This window comes from Crotalus tigris, unplaced genomic scaffold (genome assembly GCF_016545835.1).
Source record: "Crotalus tigris isolate CLP2741 ecotype Arizona unplaced genomic scaffold, ASM1654583v1 scf7180000024400.591365, whole genome shotgun sequence".
Taxonomy (NCBI): domain Eukaryota; kingdom Metazoa; phylum Chordata; class Lepidosauria; order Squamata; family Viperidae; genus Crotalus; species Crotalus tigris.
In genome coordinates this window covers 205,884-223,640 of record NW_024100568.1, presented here as the reverse complement: position 1 = coordinate 223,640, position 17,757 = coordinate 205,884, and the positions used below count along the sequence as shown (strand labels likewise).

The 17,757-nt window shown below is 44.1% G+C and overlaps 1 protein-coding gene across 4 annotated transcripts in view; it reads right to left on the bottom strand.

Moving 5' to 3' along the window:
- Positions 1–17,757, bottom strand: part of FSTL5 (follistatin like 5) — a 353,800-nt gene that overhangs the window by 155,379 nt on the left and 180,664 nt on the right. For all 4 annotated transcript variants that reach the window (XM_039329531.1, XM_039329533.1, XM_039329532.1 and 1 more), the window contains exon 4: positions 16,050–16,246. In XM_039329531.1, coding sequence (XP_039185465.1) covers positions 16,050–16,246 — 197 coding nt within the window. The remainder of the gene's footprint in view (positions 1–16,049; positions 16,247–17,757) is intronic.

Below are 17,757 nucleotides of genomic sequence, written 5' to 3'. Positions count from 1 at the left end.
GCTGTAGACCCTCGGGCCCCTTGAAGTGATAGCCGCTGCTGGGCGTCTCTGTAGGACCTCCTAGGTCAGTCCAAGACCTGTCAGGAGGCTGTCCATTCCCTGAACCCCATTCTGTGTTCGGGCTCGTGTGGGTTTCTGTACTTTCCCAAAACTCAGGTGTTCCCTGATTTGTGCTAGGGGTGTTGTAGTCGGGACTTGGTTCCTCGACTAGCTCTGTGTATGTTTGACCCCCTGTAGGATTTGGGGTAAGGTCAGGCCAACCTTGGGAATTGTGTGCCAGCTCTCTTGCGGGGAATGATTTGTTGGGATGCCCCCGGGTATCCTCCGTGACTGGAGTGCTGTGTGACGTATGTGGAAAGTGAGTATGCCCCCGGGGTGACTCCCTGGCTGGAGTAGGCGTGAGTGCCTGTTGTGTGGGTAAGCTCCATGACTTCCTTTTCGGAGCAATTGCGGAATCTTGGGACGAGCCGTTTGTGGCTCCCTCAGTGGAGATGGGCAGTAGCTCTTGCCCTTCCCTTTGCTCCAAAGGGTCCCCCTCCCCCCCTGGAAAAGACCCAGGAGTCTCAGCAGAAAAGTCTCGCCTAGAGCGAAGTTGGTCGATGTGCCGACGCAGGACACGACCGTTGTCCAGGGCAACCTCGTAGGAGAGAGGACCTGTGATCCTGGACACAGAAGCGGGGACCCATGTATGACCAGGCCCGTAATTGCGAGCCCAAACCGGGGCACCCACAAGTAGTTGTCTAGGTGCCCTAGGATGTGAGGTAGATGAAGGCAGTCTGTCCGGATGCAACCGGTCAAGTCTAGTAGTAAGTTGGCGCCCCCAACGAAGTTCAGCTGGACTTCTCCCTGTAGAAGTGGACGGTGTGGTGCGATAAGAAAGGAGAAAGTCAGCCAACCTGTGATGCCAGTCCCCGTAGGTGAGTCTCTTCAAGGCGTCCTTTGCGATGCGCACCATGCGTTCAGCCATACCGTTGGTGGACGGGTGAAAAGGCGCAGACGTGGCATGACGAATCAGGTTTGCCTGTAAGAAAGCTTGGAATTCGGAGGAGGTGAATTGAGGGCCGTTGTCGGACACAATGACATCTGGCAGCCCGTGTGCAGCAAAAATCCCCCTCAGTACCTGAATAGTCTTTGCAGTGGTGGTGGATGAGACAGGCACAACCTCAAGCCATTTTGAATGGCTGTCAACAAGGACCAAGAAGAACTGGCCCTGAAAGGGCCCAGCGTAGTCAATGTGCACCCTAGACCATGGGGACTGTGTTTCCTCCCATCTATGCACAGGAGCTTGGGGCATCTCTGGGCGAGATCGTTGGCACAGGTGGCATGCGTGCACCTTAGCCTCAATATCTTTATCTAAACCAGGCCACCACAAGTGGCTGCGTGCAAGAGCCTTCATACGAACAATGCCAGGATGACCCTCGTGGAGGGATTCTAAGACCCTAGTCCTCATTGAGGTGGGAATGACAACTCTGTTTCCCCAAAGCAGACAACCCTGAGAAAGGGACAGTTCGTTTCTTTTGGACCAGAAACTCTGAAACTCAGGACTAGGGCAGTGCTCAGGCCACCCGGACAGGACCCAGGAGCGGACACGTGAAAGTGTGTGATCTGTACCCGTTTCAGCGGTAACATCCCTGGCACTAAGAGGGAGCTCGGGCAAGGCTTGGATTGATAGAATGTTGACAGCTGGCGCGGGGTCAGCTTCTACTACTGGCAGAGGCAACCTACTGAGGCCATCAGCATGGCCCATTTCTTTCCCAGGCTTGTGGAGTAATGAAAAATCATATGCAGACAAAAAAATAGACCACCTAAGCATTCTAGGGGAAATGATGTGGGGAGTCTGCTTACGTGTGGTAAACAGTCCCAGCAGAGGCTTATGGTCAGTGAAGACCGTGAAATGCCTGCCATATAGAAAATCGTGGAATTTTTTAATTCCAGCAACAACAGCCAGAGCCTCCCTGTCTATCTGAGCGTAGTTGCGCTCGGCAGAAGACAGTGTTCTGGAGTAGTATGCAATAGGAACCTGAGTTCCATCAGACCTGAGGTGACTCAGGACAGCTCCAACCCCGTAGGGGGACGCATCACAAGCGATGCACACAGGGAGAGACTCGTTGAAATGTGCAAGAACACTGTTAGAAGTGAGCAAGGCCTTGACTTCTTTAAAGCAAGCCTCATGTGCTTGTGACCACAGCCACACAGCTTGTTTGTCTAGTAGCCTGTGAAGAGGCTCAGCTACACTAGCTTTATGTGGAAGAAAAGAATTTGTAGAAATTCAGGAGGCCTAGGAAGGCCTGAAGTTCGGCCTTAGACTTTGGCCTGGGTGCTTGTAAAATAGCAGTTAGTTTGGATCCAGCAGATGAATCCCAGCAGCATCAATTTTGAATCCAGAAATTCAGTAGAAGGCACCCCGATCTTGCATTTGTCTTTTCTGAGCTTGAGGCCTGATTCCCTGAATCTTAACAGGACAGCCCTAAGTCTTTCAGCTAGAATGTGTGTGGAGTCTCCTGCAATCAAGACATCGTCAAAGTAGGGGCAGACCCCTGGTATACCTCGTAGTGTGTTTTCCATTACGCTTTGGAAAATCCCAGGAGCGACATTTACTCCAAACTGTAGCCTTTTTACTTTAAAGGCTCCCCTGTGGGTCACAATGGTCTGAGCTATGGCAGCATCATCATCAACAGGCAGCTGTTGATATGCTTGAGCTAGGTCAAGCTTTGCAAAAACACGCCCCCCCTTGAGAGAGGCCAGGATGTGACTGACCACAGGAACAGGATAGGCATGTTGCTGCAATGCCTTATTGAGTGTGCATTTGTAATCAGCACAAATGCGAATGTCCCCATTTGCCTTTAGAGGCGTGACAATGGGGGTCTCCCACGGGCTGGAATCAACAGGTTCTAGGATTCCCTGTTGGATTAAGTTTGTCTAGTTCAGTGTCAATCTTACTTTTTAAAGCAAAAGGGACCTTCTTGCTTTATCACTATGGGAATGACAGTGGGTGTCCTAGCTTTAAGGACACAGGTGGTCCTTTGAAATGTGCCCACTGAGGGGCTGAAAACATCTGCAAATTCTTTGCAGCTTCCTGTAGGTTAGTGTTTGTAAGCGGTTGAGTCCCTGTGACGTGTATCCCCAGTGGGCCTCAAACCAATCGAGTCCTATGAGATCGTTCGTTCACCGCCCCCTCTACTAATAGTCTAGGTGACCTTCGAACTCTTGTATTGCACGGTAAAGGGTGGCCTCCACTTTAACACACACTCTTTGAGTTTTCTGAAAATCAGTTAATACAATATCAGAAGGCCTTAACTTGGCCTTAGTCCCACTACTGGAACAAATCTTCCTAAATGTATGCAATGAAATGATGGAAAGGGCAGACCCTGTGTCTAGTTCCATAGATAATGGAAACCCTTGTAGCTTCACGTTGAGTGACAGCTTTTTCTTCATGGGCTTGTGTGTGCCTGTTCTACAGATGCTTCTTCGCGAAGCGCAAAAACCTACCCTAGTCTGGCTGGGGAATCTGGTACCCTTCAGGCGTTCTTCTTGGGGTTGTGCCTTTCGTCGGGCCAGACACACAGCTACAATGTGCCCTTGTTTGCCGCATGCCCGGCAGGTAGCGGAGCGGAACTTGCAGTCGGTTCTCCTGTGGCGACCTCCACAGCCGATGCACTTGAGCGGAGCCGAAGAGCTTCCCTTCTGGTTCTCTTCCTTCGCGGGGTTGTTAGTACGGGACTTCCTCGTCCGGATCCTCCTCGGAGTTTCGTCGGACGCTCTGGTGCACGGACGCACCCTCGCACTGTTTCTGACGGCGCATGTTTTTGATGGCGCTGCATGCTGATTCTTCTGCGGTGTCTTCCTTAAGGGTGTCTGGAAGGATACTTCTTCTTGCGAAAGTCTCTGTTGTAGCCGCGAGCCTTAACCCGCACACGAATCGTCCTCAGCGTTCCTCAGGTCCTTGAACCGCAGTGCTGGCGGCCTTCCGTAGCGCGCGATGTATTACTGGCGTTTCACGGACCGTTGATCCCTCTGCTCGAGAAGGGTGGCGGCCATGAGATAACGTGACCACTTTGGGGTGGAAAGTGCTCTTTCATCGCTTCTTCAGGTCTGCGTAGCTTCACAGACTCGATGGAACAGGTGCTGCTGCAAGGTTTTTCTGCGCTTTCGAAGGGTCTTGGCGCAAAGCAAAGCAGGGTGGCGGCCTTAAGCTATCTTCCCCTCACTTGGTTTGCCTGAAGTAGTTCTCATTTCTGGATACGTAGACTCCACAGCTCTTGGATGTGCGACGTAGATCGGAATTCCGAAGCCTTCCGATTCTCGCATCTTCGGATCTTCAGGAGACGGGTCTATCAGCCAGGCCTACCCCGAATGCGCACCGGATTGGCGGGCAGCTGCGAGTCGACGCCGTTCCTCTTCCGCCGCTCAGGACTCCTTGGGTAAGCTTACACTTCTTCCTTTCCAGGGAGTGCAAGGCATCCCATCCTCGTCGCCAGTGTTGAGTCCGTGGCGGGAAAACAGACACGAGAAGCAGCTGGAGTTCTCAGTTTCATTTATTCAGCGTTCAGCTACAGGAAGATGGCTTCAGCCTCGCCCAAACGCCTCGCAGCCTCTTATATAGGCAACTCCCGGGTAAATGGGTTACTTTTCCCGCGCCAGCACCCGCGCATGCGCACGGCGCTGGCGACAGCCTGTCTGGTCCCGGGCAGCTTTGCACCTGCCCGGGACTGCCTGCAAACGCCCGAGCCGTTTGCAAAGGCTCGGGACATAACAATAATAATGGAAACCGAGTGTATATTTATGCAAGAAATTGTAAGTGCTTCTGTGACAAAAAGTATGCAGGACTATTTGTCATAGTAAACATTTGTTTACTATGAAGAAGTTTTTCTCCAGTTCAGGAGATGGAGAATCCACCAATGGGTTTTCTCTGTCTGCCTGCTTTTGAGACCAAGTAGCCAAATTTGACATGCCCCCTCTTGCTAGGAGATCCAGTCTTAACTTGGTCTCAAGCTCTTGAAGACATATCAGGTTTGGCTCTCAACAGATAGCAGGTTAGAAATCCATTGGTGAATTCTCCTTTCCCCTCTAAAATTGACTAAATACTAATTTGGAATCCTCCCTTAATTTTTTCCATAGCCTGGGATCAGTGCTAACTCAAATCACAGATTTGAGGAGTGAGAAGTGGGGGGGAGGCTTCTGCAGCTTTCCTTTCCTTACTTTCCCCAGGGCTCTGGGGAAAATTTCTAAATGGGCTGCTTGGGATATCTTTCATTCTTCCCCCCCCCTTTTTTTCCCTTTAAGCTACCGGGTGCATTTTTAGACTGCAGGTCTGAAGTTTGAGCTTCGATTCAGGGCTTCCGGAGTCATCTCTGACAGCTGGAATCGGTCACAGATGCCATTTTGGTTGCCGGTAAAGGCAACAAAGTTCAAATTAGCTTCATTCCTTGCCTTTCGTTTGAAAGCAGGATCGCTGGGTGCAATTTCGGCACAGCGTTTACCGCTGCTATTGCGATTACTCCAGTCACCAGGATTCTTGCTTTTGAGGCTGCGGAGGGCGTTCTCAGCAGAGAACAAGTTGTGGCTGCCATTTTGGGGCCACTGACAAAGGCAAAGTGTTCCGAAAAGCTTTTCTTCAGCGTTCTCAGCATTCTGCCTCCATCGGTGACTCAATTTGATCAGCCCTCTCAGGAATTTGTTTCCCTGCCTAGACTGCACACCCCTGAGCAAATAGCTATGACAACTCCTGGCGGCTGCCATTTTGAACACCACGTGGGAGCTTCTTTAGGCCCCATGAGGCCTACTCACATTAGTTGGCCTGACCCAGGCCACATTTTCCTTAGGCCCAACGAGGCCTACTCACAGTAGTTGGCCTGACCTAGGCCGCATTTGAGGTGTGTGTCCCCTTTATCACAAATCACCTTCTGCAATACAATACAAATTGTTTAGCCACCAATTGAGCCTGATTCTTCCTTGCCAGGACCTTTTTTTCCTTTCAGGACCTCTGCGCCCTTCATTGGGGCTTTTTTTTGCTGGTGCACTTTCACTGGCCACTTAAGGCCTCCAGGTGGAGCCCAGAGCGGGTCCCCAACCGTGCCTTCGGCATCTGACTCAATTGCCGTGACCAAAGCCCAGATAGAATTTTTTTCTGGTCAGGTGGTCAGGGGAGCAGTCTTGTTACTTGTTCCAATTTCGCTTCTGCCAACTGCTTGCCTGCCAGAGCTTTGTCTCAGTTTCCCTGAGACTGCTCAACCAGGATGGAGGACTCAATGATGCCTCAACCCATGAGCACTGCCTCCCCATCCTCTAGTTACGGCCGGCACAAATCCTCTGAACAAGAGGCGGCAGGCAAGCCCAAATCTAAGGCTAAAACCACTCTCAAGAAGCCTTTCAAGTTGGCAGAAAATCAAGCCAGACGTAAGCACCAGGCTCTGGAGAAGGAGTTCTCCAGAGCACAGAGGCAGGCCGGATTAGACACGGATCAAATGGCGGTTCCTGAATTTGACCTTCCTTTAGGCCCTTCAACCTCGGCCTAAGGTGTGTGGTCTCTTACAGGGATGCCTACTGCACTCAGCTCCCCTTCTGTATTGGTTCAACAGGCAACAACTGCCTCAGGCTCAGCTTCAGAGGCCACCTTCACTCCTACAGCCGCAGGACTCAGGGGTCCGGACATCAGAGACATTTTCTCCGATGGCCGTCTTGAGGCCTTGTGAACCGCGCTCTAGCGGAAAGGTCCTTCCATCCGTCTGTATAGGGGCTTCCACATCGACTATGCCACCTTATGTTCCCTCCTTATTCTTCAGGAACCCACGTCTCCTGCGCACTCCTCCATGAGTGGATACTCATCTCCGCAAGGTGAGGAGCAGCCGGAATTTAATCTATCAGAGGAGGAGGAGCTTCCACCTGAACCCTCCCCATCGGGAGGCCTGTTCAATCCAGCCCTTTTTCTTTCCCTACTTCGCAAGGCCACATCAATGGCAAACATAGGGTCCGATCAGTTCCCTCAGCTGCAGGCTACTTCGGATCCCAGTCCAAATCTGATATTTTTTGAGACGGTGACAGCCCAACATCACGTTCTATGTCCCTCTATTTTTCTCAAAGGAATAAAAAAACAGTGGGCCTCCCCTTCCTCCTTCCCTTCCGTAAGTGGGTCTGACAAAAAGATTTTTAGCACCTCCACAGACCTCATGGATGCCCTGGAGGTACCCAAGATTGATGAAGCCTGGACCCCTCTGGTATCCCAGACTGCGGTCACTGGAGACATGTCGGAGGCGCTTAAAGCAGATGACAGAAAATGGGACCAAACCTTCCGGAAGACCCATCAATCAGCAGCATGGGCAATTAAAATGGCCACTTGTGCACCCTTTTATGGCTGCGTCAGCTTCAGGCCAGGATCCCCGCTGAGGACATTTGGACCCATCAGGACCTAAGCAAAATGGTGGTGGCCACTGAGTATGCTGCGGATGTAACGCTTCAGTCAGCCAACTTTGCTTCTAGGTCTCTAGCATCCAACATTACAGCCAGGAGGATGCTTTGGCTGAAACAGTGGCAGGCCGACACCAAAGCCAAATGGCGTCTTGCTACTGTTCTCTATCTGGGGAGGCCCTGGCCCCATATCTTGTGGAGAACAAGGACAAGTGGAAGGTCATGGCTCACTTGAATAAACGGGCTGACAAATGTCTCACTCTCTATTTCCACAGGCAGTCCTTTTGGCCAGCGGCAGGCCCAACAGTTACTCAGCCCTCCCGCTCATACACACCCAGACAGGACAGGCCATATGACCGTCCGTATGACAGGCCGGGCTTTCGGTCCAAAGACAGCAGAGTCAATCTAAGCGGCCATTTCAAGGGGCAGGATGTTCTTATAGGAGGTCCAAGTGACTCTTACACTGTACTTCCCATCGGGGGAAGGCTGGCCTACTTCTTCCATCAGTGGGAACTCACCTCAATGGACACCTGGGTCTTACAAACCATCCAGTTTGGTCTGTCCCTGGAGTTTCTAGCCAGCCCCCTGGACCAATTCATCACCTGTCCCATTTCCCAGAATCCACTCAAACAAGGACTCATGCAGGAGGCCATTCAACATCTTCTGGAGATTCAGGCCATAGAACAGGTACCATGGAACCACAAGGGAGGGGGATTCCATTCTGTTCGTGGTCCCCAAGACCTCGGGGGGGATGGGGAGTGATTCCAGACCTCAAGGGACTAAACTATTACATCACTTACAAAAAGTTCAAGATGCAATCACTCCAGTCCATCCTTGGGGGCATCAGACAAGGAGACTTCCTGGTGTCAATAGACCTCACAGAAGTGTATCTCCACATCCCTATCCATCCAGCTCACCAGGTTCTGTTACAGGGGCAGTCATTTCCAGTACAAGGCCCTTACCTTTGGCTCTCCTCAGCACCCAGGGTGTTCACCAAGATCCTGGCCATACTAGCCACCCACTTGAGGAAGGTATCAATACACGCCCAGTGTTACCTGGACGACATCCTGATTCAAGCGTCCTCCTTCCGGGCAGCTCAGTCGGACCTGGAACTTACCATTCAGGTCCTCCAACAGCATGGTTTCTTGGTCAACTTCCCAAAAAGCCAGACGGTTCCCTCATCTAGGCTTCTGCACCTGGGAGCCGTCATAGACACCACAAACTGCAAGGTCTATCTCTCCCAGGAGTGGTTGGTCAGCATCAGGGATCTGGCTCGTCAGGTGTACAGGGACCATACCGTTACACTGGTTCTACTCTCACAGCACCTGGGAAAGATGGTCTCCTGCATAGCCATAGTTCCCTGGGCCAGGCTCCACTTGCGGGATCTTCAATGATTCCTCCTATCATTCCAGCGGGTGAATACCAGCGCATCCAACCGTCAGGTCAAGCTCCCAGTTCACATCCTCAGGTCTCTACACTGGTGGTTCTTACAGGTGGTGACCAAGGGATCACCCTTCAAGGAACTGGACCTCATCATCATTATGACGGACGCCAGTCAATTTGGTTGGGGAGCCCATCTACAGTCTTAGTTTGCGCAAGACCGCTGGTCCCTTACAGACTTGAGACACAACATCAATTGGCTGGAGCTCAGGGCCATCCACTTAGCTCTTTTCCAATTCAGGCACTGGATCAGGGGCCATCATGTTTTGATCCTCATGGACAACGTGGTGTCCAAGGCACACGTCAATCGACAGGGGGGCACCAGGTCCAGGTCCCTTATGTCTGAGGCACAGCTCCTGAGTTCCTAGGAAAAGTCCAACCTGGCCTCTCTCAGAGCCGAACACATCTCGGGGGTCGAGAACCAGCAGGCAGACTTGTTGAGTCGCTCTACGGTGGACCCCTCGGAATGGGGGTTGCACTCGGATCTGTTCTCCATGATCTCCCACAGGTTCGGCTGTCCGATTCTCGTCTTGTTTGTGTCATCAACTAATGCCCAACTCCCCAGGTACTTCTCCCACTATTTTCTTCCAGGGGCGGAGGGGACAGACACCTTGCAGACCCCGTGGCCACAAGGTCTCCTTTATGCCTTCCCTCCCCTTCCACTCATCCTGGAGACCATCTGCAAACTACTCCAGGAGCAGGCAGAAGTGATCCTCGTGGCCCTGTACTGGCCACAGAGGCCCTGGCTTGCCAACCTGATGAATCTTTCCCAGTCTCCTCCATGGAAGATTCCTCCGCATTGCGTGTCCTTACACCAGGGGACCCTCCAACAACAGGACCCTCAATGGTTAAAGTTGACTGTCTGGCGCTTGAGTGCAGCATCATGACACAAGAGTTATTTTCCCCTTGTGCAATTACCATGATCCAGGCCTCTCGTTGCCCAGCGACCAATTCCATTTATGATTCTACTTGGAAAATTTTTTCCATTGGTGTAGAAGGCAAGAACTGGATGTCTACAAATTACCATCCCTCAGATCGTAGATTATCTTCTGGACGGTCTGGACAGAGGACTGGCCCCTGTGACTATTCACAGACAGGTGGCGGCCCTGTCAACATTACTCACTTGTGTGGATTTGGTTCCTTTAGCTCATCATCCTAGGATACGCACCTTAATCAAGGGTGCGTGCAACACCAGGCCTCCCATGGTACACAGGTACCCCTCTTGGGAGTTGCCTCGCATGCTTCGCGCTCTAACAAAACCGCCCTTTGAGCCCATAGCTACTATTCCGTTGCGGAACTTGTCTCATAAAGTTGCGTTCTTAATTGTCATCACGTCAGCCAGACGTATCTCCGAACTGGCTGCTCTACCAGTCAGGAATGAACTTTGTATCTTCCACAGCGACCGGGTGGTTCTTCGATTGGACCCCACTTTCGTGCCCAAGGTCAACTCGCTCTTCCATAGGGCACAGGAAGTCATCTTCCCAAATTTTTGCCCCAATCCTTCCCATGACTTGGAACGACAGTGGCACAAACTGGATGTCTGCAGGGCACTGCGGTGTTACATGAAGTGCACGGAGCCTTTTCGTAGATCTGAGGCCCTATTTATTTCCTTCTGTCTGGCTTTTCTGGGACAGAAGGTGTCCACTGGCACTATTGGCAGGTGGATTAGGGCCTGTATCGCGAAGGCGTACTGGTCCTCTTCCCTGCCGGCTCCAAGTCATCTTACTGCTCATTCCACTCGCAGCACTGCGACCTCTGTGGCATGGGCCACTCAGGCATCCATCGAGGAGATTTGCAGGGCTGCAACTTGGTCCTCGCCCTCCCCATTCATACTCCATTACAGGATTGACCGCTTCACTTCCGCGGATGCCTCCTTTGGTTGGAGGGTCTTCCAGCAGGTGGTCTCCGGGGACATTGTTCCGGCTTTATCTGTTTCCCACCCATCGGGACAGTGAGGCTTGGTGCCTTCGTTAAGACTGGATCTCCTAGCAAGAGGGGCCATGTCAAGTTTGGCTACTTGGTCTCAAGAGCAGGCAGACAGAGAAAACCCACTGGTGGATTCTCCATTTCCATACTGAGAAAAGGTGTTCAGGTAAGACAACTTGAAAATGATTTGCCATACATTAATGGGAGTAACTATTATGCTGAAGATTTGATTCTAGGACATGTAACATATCCTGACTATATACTAATTAATCATATTATAAAATATTTGAGTGTCTTTAGCTTTGCATCTAACTGGATAAGATGATAGGAATCATATTACTTACACAATAGAAGAATGCTTATTAACCAATTTCTTAATAAATTATGCTTTGTAATAAATTAATTTGTGCATTGTAACAAATAAGTTAAAAGGCAGTCTAATATAGTATAGTTACTTTGTAGTAACAAAACAAATGCTAGTCCACACTTTGGGTCTATCAGGATTTGATTAGCAGAATCTAACAGCCAAAATTCATACAAGAATCCACAAAACCGATCAATATCATTTAAATTGAACAATGATCCATAAGTGAGCATTGGTTTTATATGTGTGATGTCTGTCTCCAGATCTGTCATCTTATAAATAAGTAGCTCAGGATGGCCTTAATTGGTCTAAAGTAGTTTAGGACTGAACAGCAGGTACTAAAATTATCAGTTCTTTTGATGCCCTGAAGGCTAGTTTGAACTCTTTACCTTATGATACAATCCTCTTTTAACATGCTTTTGCCACCTCATTTTTGGGGATAATTTACTTAGAGTTTACATATAGTACTTTGCTGCAGGTGACATAATAGCTTGATTATCTGTAGCTGCAGAGATTTTTTTTCTAGGCCATGAGAAGTGAATCAGATTTGCTTTGACAAAAATGTTTTTTTTTATTTCTTCATATAGATGAAAAGGCAACCCAATTTGTTTCAGTCAGATGCTTTGTATAGCCTTGAAAACTCTCTTTCAATAGACGGAATAGATTTTCACACATGCATTATACATGAAAGAAACACTTAATAATCAGTAGTGTCAATTGGAGCATGTGAAGCACAACCATATTGCTTTTCCACTTCACTCTTGAAAGTGAGATGGCCACACTGCTTCATGAAGCAGCTTCAAAGGTATACTTCACTCAAACCTTTTTCTAAGTGAAAACCCTTTAAGAAGTTTGTGAAATCCATAAATTTCTTCCATAAATATTTATTTTCTTTAAGCATTTTTTCATTAAGCATTCTTTCATTTCTGTTTTTCTTATTTATTTATTTATTTATTTAACAGTATAGATTATTATATTGCAGTCAGACTCCTAGTGGCTCATAGCATTTCCATTAAAAAATTAAATCATATTTATTGCTTAAGTACAATCACAAAGAAGAAAAACAGATTTTATGAACAAAATATAAAGGTGAAAACATAAAACAATAATAATAAACCAATAGAAAAAAGCTCTCAATCATCCATTAATAGCAACAATTTATCATTTAAACACTCATGAAAGAAAATGATAAAGGAGAAGATACTATTCAAATAAAGAGGTATTCATTTTAATTTCAATGGTGGAGCTATTATTGTCCATCCCACAAATCGTATTATTGTCCATTCCACAAATCGACTAGATAGGTTGAACCCTGCTACAATCCTAAGTGTATTTAGGTGACAATCCATGAAAAACAATCATGAATTGTAATTGAATGTAGGGATTGAGGTCATGTAAAGTTCATGAGCAGCAAACTGCCTCGGTTTAAATGCATGATCTCACCCCGTTCATATCACCATGGTGATGTAGGGAAATACCCCAGGCTGGTACATGATTTCACCTGGTTCACATGATCTCACCTCACTCACATCAACAGGATGTCAGCAGAAAATTGCCCCTGGTTGGTGCCCCTGGCTGAGATATTCTTAAGGATTAACAAGGAGAATCTACCAATAAAAATGCTGTTGCTATGCTATTGTTATGTTACTTTATGCTGCTTGGAAAACTGTATAAGAGAATAAACACTGCGAAGGCAGTAAGATCATTTCTGCACCCTGCAATGATTGGACTCTGATTCCGTCAATTGAAACCTTAATAGTAGCCAAGGCAGCTTCTGTAACATTGGTATTATATGAGTAGGACAATTCTTACCCACTAATAAGTGTGATTTTACATTTCTTTTTCACCAATTAAAACTATTCTTCAGTGGCAGACTCATGTAAAGTATAATTGATATCTCTATATAGCCTTTCAATGGGTTAGGAAGAAAGATAATCTATTCTTAAAAATTTACAAGAGTCACTAGGAGTTAGGCAGCATATAAATGTAATAAAATAAATTATTAGGAGTTAACAGTTCTCTTCATTTGAAGAGATAGTTTGTAAAATGAGATAGTTTGATGAGGCATCCCAAAGTGGATGTAAAGCTTGATAGCCTAGTAAGGCTTTTAATGTTGCTGTTTAATTTTTATAATTGGAACATATACTTAATTTGATATGTGCAAATAAGTGCAAAGTTGTGATTTAGGCATGTAACATATTTTATGAAGGCTGCTTTCACAAGATGATGATGAATAGTTCTTCAGACAAATTTTACTGACCTTGAAATCTGCTTTTTTGGGGTACACTAGAGGTTATTATCAATAGGTATGCATTTCATTTTATCACAACTTGTTGGACATGCACATGTTCCACTAACTTCTTTTGTACTCAAGACATCATCAGATCTTTCTTTTGTACTTAAAAAAACTGACGTGAAGACTTGCAAATAGATAGGTAAGCCAGTAATTAGGAAAATGAAAATGACTGTACAAAGCAAATCTCATCTAGGATGCTCATTCTGATTTGTAGCATCTCTCAAAGTGCAGCAATTAAAATCCCAGATTACCTATTAGTGAGTAGAAAATAGTCATATAGAATGGCAATCAACCCCCATAATTATGTATAGAACTTAGAAGAATTTCAGTAATTTGTCAAAAATCAGGAGTAGGTAGACATAATATATTGCTACTGCTAATATCCATTCATTTGAAAAAAAAAATACATCTAGAAACTTTGGAAGTTTCTTCTTGAATAAGGAATAAAAAAAGGCAAGGTATGAATTATTCAAGCTTGGGGGAAATTAGATTCATTTAGACACTGAATTGGGTTTATATTGGACTTGCACTTGAGAAACAGTTAACTTCTTTCTTTTATACATTGTTTATGTATAGCCAAATAGATTTTTAAATAAAAGTTATTCCATGTATAGGTCCTCAGCAGTTGAAGATGAAGAAGATGGGAAAGACAAATTAGATAGAAATTTGTCACTATGGCAAAAGCTAACACAAATTTGCCAACCACCCAGTGACCATAGGACCAAAGTTATATATAGTTCTAAATCAATAATGTAACAATTCATATAGCTTTAATTGTTAAGTGGAATAACCCTGAGAAGGTAACAATAACTGTAACATGCTTTTAAGATATACCTACTATATTTTGTTCTGAACCAGATTGGGTACCCATCTCCCCTTTTTCTCTTTTGTGGTGTTTGGAACATTAACAACATAGGATGTTATTCTATATAATCTATGTCAAGTTTATTTTAAAGTTTATATTTTGAGCAGGATCTATGAAAGTTTGCATATTTTTAATTTCCTCTTCCAGAATACGTGTACCTAGAAAAAGATATTCAGTGGTCCCAGCCTGCTCTTCCCCCCTTCCCAGAAAATAAACGGCAATGTATTTAAAACCCCCTACGTGATAGATCCATATAACAGCTCTCTCAGTACTCTGGTTTCATAACAGTATGCTTGCTATGAAGGACTAGGACAGAATTCTAAAGGACATTTGCTTGACCCTGTTATATCTAAATTTACCTGCACCACTCAGCAAATACTTCTCATGCCTGACTTTTAGCATTACTACTGATTTTACTATTTATTCTGTTTGTATAACGCTGCCAATCATGTAAAATAATATATTGGATTTGTAGTTTATACCCTTGGGCAGAGGTGGAATGACTACTATTTGTTTGAGGAAATAAAGATGGATTTATTCTTGAGTGCTTTCAGTGAATTAATTATCCACAGGACTTCCCACTGCTTATGCAATCAGAAATTTATATAGATTTATTTGCTCCAATCAAAAACACCAAAGCCCTGATTAAATTCCCATAAAGACATTTAATAAATAGAGCACTAAACATTAAGAAAAATATATTTTTCAAAAATTTCAAATAATAATCAGCTGATTCAATAAAATCCTATAATTAAGAGTGTAAATTATATTATTCTGAATCAAAACATAGTTTCAGACTTTGGCTTGTTTTCATACAATAGTTTAAACTAGATTGTTCCAAAAGTGAACTAGATTCTCTTCTGGTATGTTAGATACAATTCCTACAATCTGTAGGAATACAATGGATAACTGTGGTTAATTTAAAAATAACATTGGAAACTTTTGGGAAAGTAAGTAGTGAGTACCTTAGCAAATAAATAGCATATTTTCTCACATTCTATGTATATATTTATCAGTTACAGGAATAATGTGCACTATATTATTTCATAGGGTATTTGGGATAATGTCTGAATCAGTTATAGTCATATATGCCGATTTATATAATCCTTTCACAGAAGGAAGACTGATAAAATCAAGGGTGTGTGTATATGCATATTCTCTCACACATTACACATACATCAATAATATTGGACTAATTTCCCATAGCTGATTTACTATTACACTGAAGGACCAAAATAAAATGAAAGAAATAAATAAAACTTCAAAAAAGTCTAAACTGTTATAACAAAATGAGCAAAGGTGCTTGTGACATTTTAAAAACCAGCATTAACTATGTTTTTAGTTTTGTGTGCCTGAACCTTTTTGTACCAGTTGCAGGAATCACTATTTTTAGTTGATGCTTATAATCTCTATCCTCTCTATATTTTATGTTTACATTAAATTTGAAATGCTACAGTGAAAAGGCTATAAAATACAAGCAGTTCAATTAAACCCTAGAAGACCAAAATCATAGATCAATAGCTTCAATGGAGTTTCTTTCTGAGACATTTCAACTTTTCAGTTTTTTATTTTATCAATCATTCTTAATATAAAAAGTAATATTTTGTTTTGTTAAGTTTCCATAGAAATATGCTCCAAAAATAAAAAATAAAGATAGTAACAAGTGCTACTAATCTCACTTGGCAAAGTCAAGTTTTTCTTTACTGTTTTACATGTAAAATTTCTGGCAATGAATTCATAATCTAAACATTTACCTGTGTTAGTTCATTGCTATCTATAAGTCCATTGTTGTCTGAATCATAATATTTAAACATCTGATCCACTAATAATTTCTTCAAAGACATCTTATCTTCAATGATGCTTTCTTTTGTTTGTAGACTATATTTTCTGTTCTGTAGATCCAGCAGGAAATTTTTCATCTTGTTGTAGTCAATGGAATTGCAATTGTTCCCTGTCAAAACAATATCATGTTTAATGATAGTCATACCACTTTTAAAAAAGAACAGTTTTGTTACAGTTTCTTTTAGCACAAATATTACACTTGGATCCTGATTCTTAAAAATGCTTAAACATTTTCAGTTCAATATTTATGAAATAGAAATTAAAACAAAGTCACTTGACAATGTGGTAGACAGCATATACATTTAAAAAAATATAAAATAAAATAAATAAAATAGATCAGAGGTCCCCAATCTAGGGGCCGCAGCCCACTACCAGGCCGTGGCCTCTTGGCTGCGTGAATAGCTGGGCAGTGCACGTGTGTGTGTGTGTGAGCTCACCTCCCCTCGTGCCACCATTGCCGTGAGTGTTGTGTGGGAAGTGGCAGCACCACTAGTATCGTGCGGGTGGTGGCGTTGCCACGAACCTTGTGCGGTGGTTGGAAACCCCTGAAATAGATAATATGACTGCTCTGATCAGTTTTAAAATCTGAACTGCATTTACAAATTTGGATAGACCAGAATCCAAGATGTCCAATCAGCAGCTCAACATATTCCAGGAATAATGTAGGCTAGGACCATTTAAAAATTGGGCCACAATTTAAATGATACTCAGAAACATAAATAATAATAGAAGGTCAAGCTGCATCCATATTTAAAGAATTAGAAATTAAATCACATTATGTGACTCTACATCAGAAATTTAACTTGGTGCCAGGTTTTTGTTGTTTTTAATATCTTTAGTTTTATAGTTGCTATGGTATTTATACTGTTTTAACTTTTAATTGGGAGCTGCCGAAAGCTGGGTGTAAGATGGATGGCTATAAAATGTTTTAAATAAAAACATGAAATGCATAAAAAAAAACTTCACTTTTTTGGTGAAAAATACATCTTTTCAAGTTAAGTTGGAACAATAATACTCACCGAACAGGTGAAAGGGATTTTAGTAACTATTAGTACTGACATTAAACTTTTTGTTTAAATTATTTCAAAGGGAAGAAATAGAAATATCTTACCTAAAACTACTCAGTAATATCAATTTTGTTAAAAAAAACTGAAATTACAATTGTAAAAAGTTTATAAAAAAAAACTGAAATTACACTCATACAGACAAATGGATGGTAAATTAATTGTGGTTGATAGTCACTAATTTTGGTTCACAGTGATTATCAAATAATTTGCAAACTTGCAATTTTGCTAAATGGATATTTGGTCACACACATTTATTTAATTCTTTTAATTGTACATCACCCAGAATGCTTCTGTAAACGGGAAGGATGGTTTCCAAAATTGATATAAAAATAAGTATACAAAAAAGTAGCATCATTGGGAAATTCTGTTAACTGTTAAAACTCAGGTTTAGAACTACAATTTTTATAGATTCGAAGACCATAGATGAGACTATTGAGCAAAAGTTTAATTTGCCCATGCAGATGTTAAGGAAATTTATGTTTGTGAAAACAATTCATGATTGTGATGGTCATTTTTACAATGTGCTATGCATTTACAATTTACAATGGAATTT